Source organism: Eufriesea mexicana, unplaced genomic scaffold (assembly GCF_001483705.2).
Source record: "Eufriesea mexicana isolate 0111107269 unplaced genomic scaffold, ASM148370v2 scaffold1803, whole genome shotgun sequence".
Classification (NCBI taxonomy): domain Eukaryota; kingdom Metazoa; phylum Arthropoda; class Insecta; order Hymenoptera; family Apidae; genus Eufriesea; species Eufriesea mexicana.
Window position 1 is genome coordinate 243,793 of NW_016909889.1, and position 5,609 is coordinate 249,401.

The window sequence follows — 5,609 nt, forward strand, 5'->3', positions numbered from 1 at the left end:
CGTCGACAGTTCTACCGTTTAAAAATAAAGTTATGGTATAAATATATGAATTTTGTATTTTTCAATGATGAATTTTATATTTTGTGCAAACGAATGTGCAGATAATACATTTGTCCAATAGTAGATATATTAAGAAATTAAACATTCGATATAAATTATATAATATTAATTTAAATAAAATATTCAATATAAAATTAAAAATTTAATTAAAAATTAAATTTTCTTTAATTTCTTCGAATATAAAGGTTTATATATATGATCTTCTATATTTGTATGCAGAGTGTACACGCTGCAACACAAAAACGTGTTATTCGTAGAAGATATTCATGTATTCCCTTGGATATATTTGGTGATAATCTTCAGGCGCAAGACTATGTAGTTCATCTTGCCTGACGAGTCAGGTAATCATGGGATGTTTCTGAAAAGGTCACGAAGATGAATGTAAGAATTGAGATTGATGCATCTGGTTCAACTGCGAGCATGTTCATGTGATATTTTCTTGGCTATATTAAAGCGTTATCCGTCTTCAGGGAAAGTTTTATTGTGCTACATCTCATATCGTTACATTTTATAGAGGCTTCATTAAAGTTTTTGTCTTCCTCTCTTATTGCAGCAATTTTCCAACTTCTGCAACGTTGCCTGTTACACCGTATTGGTAGTTACTTTAGACACAAACAAAAGGAACAATTTATTCATAGTTTCCTGGTTTCAAATATACGCGTGAAATTTCAATTTCGATCATTTTATTGCCCCATTTCCGTTTTTCATATAACTTAAAAACTTGCTCAACTACCTTTACGTGTTTTCCTATTTTCTATTCAATATTATTATTTTTTTATCAAAGTGAATTAAACTAAAATTTTATTTAAGCTTTACAATTTTATAAGATATCGTTATTCATTTTTAATATTTATTTGTTTATCTTTATCGTTAAAAGTTTAATTATTAAAATTTGTTATCATTATTATCGTTGAAATTTTTAAATTATCGAAGTTAAAAACAAAAATACTGTTATCAAAATTTTTCCAAGCGAAAATATCGTTGAAATTTTTAAATTATCGAAGTTAGAAACAAAAATACTATTATCAAAATTTTTCCAAGTGGAATTATCGTTGAAATTTTTAAATTATCGAAGTTAAAAACAAAAATACTGTTATCAAAATTTTTCCAAGCGAAAATATCGTTGAAATTTTTAAATTATCGAAGTTAGAAACAAAAATACTATTATCAAAATTTTTCCAAGTGAAAATATCGTTGAAATTTTTAAATTATCGAAGTTAGAAACAAAAATACTATTATCCAAATTTTTTCAAGTGGAAATATTTATTTCGTTTTAATTTTTTATTTCAGTGATTGAGGTTACTTTGAATCTAAGGTCACTTGGAGGAATTGAAGGTGATCTTTCATTCTTTAAATGGGATCATATATTATTTTATAACAGGATCATTGTGTATTTTTACGAATGCAACTATCTCAGGTTGCCTTAGTGGTTCTCAGTGGTCTTTAGTCCCTAATGGTCAAGCTCTTCTGGGAAGAACTAAATTGTTAGAAAAAGGACCTACCCTCTCTTACTTAATGTTAAGTGTATTTAACGTTTTTACGTTAACTTCAGTTTAATCCATTTTTCTCTGTTCCCTAGATAATGATATTGACGTAAATAAAAATGGTAATACCAGGTGAACTATCCTGCGTGTACGGTGTGTACAATTAAGTATACTTCCTGAATTTGTTGCACGTTCACAAAACAATATCATCAAAGGAAGTTAGAAAAATTTTGCTCATTAGTAACATAATAAGGAAGCAATATAAAATCTAAATGTTTGTAAAAACGTGCAATGCAACTTGCAGAAACATTATACCACAATTTATCGTCCATTTTTAATTTAAGCTATACTTAAAAGCAATACACGAAGCAAAGACGTATGCAATACACAAATTTAATTTCAACAGGAAAGAAGTTAATGGAAACTTTCTAAATGTGATTTATTTTACTTTCTTCCAATGTAATTTGCTGTTAAATTTTTTAGTCACACGTGAGAATTTCCCAACAACATTGCAAATTAAAATAGAAGAAATATTTGCTTTATGTAATTTTAAATCTATTACATAACAGTCACTGCCATTTTGGGAGCCTGGTTTATTCAAACTTTTACTTAGTTTAACGATATTATTACCTTAGAGTCGAAATATTCACTTTATGGATTTTTCGAAAAATACTGTAAACCGATATATCAGATTTTCATTTTTTAAATAATTTAAGAAGATGTAACGACACAATTTTTAATTATGAAAAATCATTTCTTTCCTTTCCTTAAACTACAACTGCATAAATTACAAAATAAAAGAAAATAAATATCTTAATTTTTATTTAAATTTGTTCCATTAATTTTCAAGGGAAAATGTAAATTTTCAAATTTTCATAGACACCTTAAAATCTGCATATTTTGAAAAATATTTCTGGTCTGTAGAATTTATAAAGAAGGTTATGAATAATTTTTCAATCGATTGTATATCTGTTTTTAAAAATTTAACCGATATACAATATTTACTTTCTAAATTTCTATATTAATATATTAAATAATTTCTAATTTGAATTACAATAATAAATAATAAATTTCAATAAATTTGATTTTGTAAGTATTTTACATTAATCAAACTAATATATTTGTCAAACTAGGTTGTAATGAAAACACCTGTTGGTGACATTCAGTTAGGGTTAAAAACGAATGATTTAAAATTATTATTATCATTCCATTATTATTTCACTTTATCCAGCTCATTGATTTAAGGACGAAAATTTCCTCGTACTTTCCACGTGAATTACCTGCCTATCTATGCACAGGTTAGGAAGCAAGGATAAAACGCGGCCGAACAGTATCTAAAGAAAGAAGTGCAGCTTCCTTTACAGCAGTTGAAAATGGGATGCCTCAGTGTGGTTAACTTTAAGGAGCCAATATAAATATGTTAGATTTATCGGACGTATAATAGAAGCGCAAGCTGTTATATTTGAATATTTATGACGAGCCGTATTTCACGTTGAATGGGTGGCACGAAGCACGTCCAATCACGGACACTTCACGTCGTTTCAAAAGCTGATGTCTCTCCCCGCGATCGAGCACAATGCTCTTACGTATCGACTGTCCATACCGCGATTCCAGATACCCGCTAGGATGTCTCGGCATTATGCAGCGACGCCAGAAGGTTAGAGGTCGCTAGTGTCGCGTAGGAGAGCGGCGCATGCGCAGGTGAAAGTTCCGCGTCGCGTCGCATTGACACCGGCCGAGTGAAAGCCACCTGTTAATTAAAATTTTTATCCGAGTGTCGTCGAGGAAGCTATATTCGACCTGGTAATCTCCGTCGTTCACTGGACACTGGCACGAATCGTTGGATCCACGTTATCGACATTCCGAACGCTCGAATAGTTCTCGTAACACGGACGAAACTTTTTAACGAGGTTATGTAACCTCCCGTCTCGACGAAACGTTGATGTTTCTTCAGCTCGTATCGTGGAAAACGATTTTACTTGCGAAAACGTATGTACGCGAATAGTTAATTCGGTTTATATACGGAAAATTAAACGTTTTGCGAATATGCGAAATTAATTTAGTAATAATTAGTTAATTTAGTAATTTAGTAATATGACATAGGCAAGTTGGAGTGACACGTTATATCGAGACTAATAGTTCTTGTTACTAATTTTACAACCGATTTAAAGTGCACGTAGGCTTTTTAATGCTCGATGCAATTAATTTGTTTAATCAATGTTATAGGCTTCCGAGGTGATTGATATTTATGGTTGAAAACAGCTCGATCGAACGTATTGGAAAGTCAGGAGGTAATACTTGTGAAATTTGTAGCGCGATAGAAAAAGAAGTATTTAAAACTGTTTTACGAGAGTACACGAAGGAATCGTAAAAACTAGGAATAAACGATATTTGTAATTTTTGAAATAGCTTCAGTGTCATAAATTTGAAACAGATTATTTATAAATAATAGCTTAAGTTTCTGAAATATTTGTTTACCATTTTTACGACAAATTTCCAAGTAATTTTATCATTTTCATACGCTATTAACAATTATTTTCGCTCATTCAATTACGTCAATCGAAATCTCCTCTCACGAATACGTGCGCACACTAGCCTCTCGATTAAATTTTTCTGTTATTCTTTTTAAATTCTGTTTACCATTGCTCCGCTAATAAATTACATATATGTATTATATAGTTGATACAATAAATTTATCGGACAGATCAAGCTGTTTACCGACCACTCACTTGTCAGACTTCAGAAATTCCTCGGATCATACGTATCATAAATCGGCTGGGTAGGCATATCGAGAGTTAATTATTTGTCGAATGAATTATTGATGAGATCAAACGGAGCTTGTCACGTCTCGGGCGCACTGCAATTGTCTGCCATTGTATTCCTCTTTACGCGTTGTTATAAAAGGAACATTAGTCATCGTAGGGCTGGAACGTGACCGTTGTGTGTCAAACTCCAGCCGAACGTAAATCACGGGTTTCGCGGTTTATTGTCTCCAAATCAATTATCATCGGGTCATTAGGTATGGAAGTACCATTTATCGGTACTCCTTACCGTGGCAATCGCGCGATTGCTTCTTATTTGGCTGCAAACGCCATTATCCCCCTTAAACGTCAGACTCGACTGGTAGGCGTCTGCCACCCCGTTCGAGCACGCCTATATATGCCGAGCATTTGCATGCGCGGCTACCTAATTTGAATTCATAATTAATACGCGCGATCGCGAGCCAGGGCGGAACACGTGCGACCATAAACATTCGAGCTAAATGTCGACGCAGGAAAACCACGGATTTTACAGTCCTGGACCAATCGGAACGCGACTCCGTGGGCGTGTGCGCGAGTACGTCATCACGGTCTGCAGTGCTGACCGATTACAAAGTTATGGTAACGATGAATCTGAACGTTTGCACCTCGTTTGGTACGTCGCTGACATGCCGCTAGAACATCTAACGATGCTTGAATTTCCACATGGTCATGCATAGAAAACGAATTTACAGTGGATCGAGAGTCGCCACTGACATCGCACTGGGCGTTATTGGGGAGTTATGACCAGGTCTATAGCTTTCCGTGATAAAGTTGGATCACAATGCGAGTATGGGTGGACTATCGCGTCACAGATAAAATTAGAATAGAATTTTCTTTCGCATAATTTAATTTGAAATATTTATACTCCTGGGTCTGTGTACATGTACATGGTGCCATAAATTCCGGGCTGGATAAACAAACTTTAATATATATCTCGATGTCTTTTATTTATGGGCGGCAGATCGACATTCCTCGAATTATTCTAACGAACTGTATTTCGTTTGCTCGTATTTCTATAGAGGGTTTGACCATTCGAATATGGCGACATCTACGTATACCTTCTGTAGCCATTAATTTTCTTACGATTTAAGATTCCACGACTCGGCAAATCTGCCTTAAGTTGTACCAATCACACACGACTTGCGTGGGGCACATCAACAAACCATAGGTGTGACGCGTAGTGTTTACATTTGGCCCGGCCGATGTACCACGTGCCAGGCCCGTGATAGTCAGTTTCGACCCGATCGATGTACCACGTGTCAGA

The 5,609-nt window shown here is 33.9% G+C and overlaps 1 protein-coding gene across 1 annotated transcript in view; it reads right to left on the minus strand.

Annotated features, from left to right (window-relative positions):
- Positions 1 to 1,613: 1,613 nt before the first annotated feature.
- Positions 1,614 to 5,609, minus strand: part of LOC108548992 (uncharacterized protein C15orf61 homolog) — a 7,227-nt gene continuing 3,231 nt past the window's right edge. Inside the window, exon 4 of the mRNA XM_017902183.1 lies at positions 1,614 to 1,686. Within this exon, the coding sequence (XP_017757672.1) occupies positions 1,614 to 1,686 (73 nt within the window). The remainder of the gene's footprint in view (positions 1,687 to 5,609) is intronic.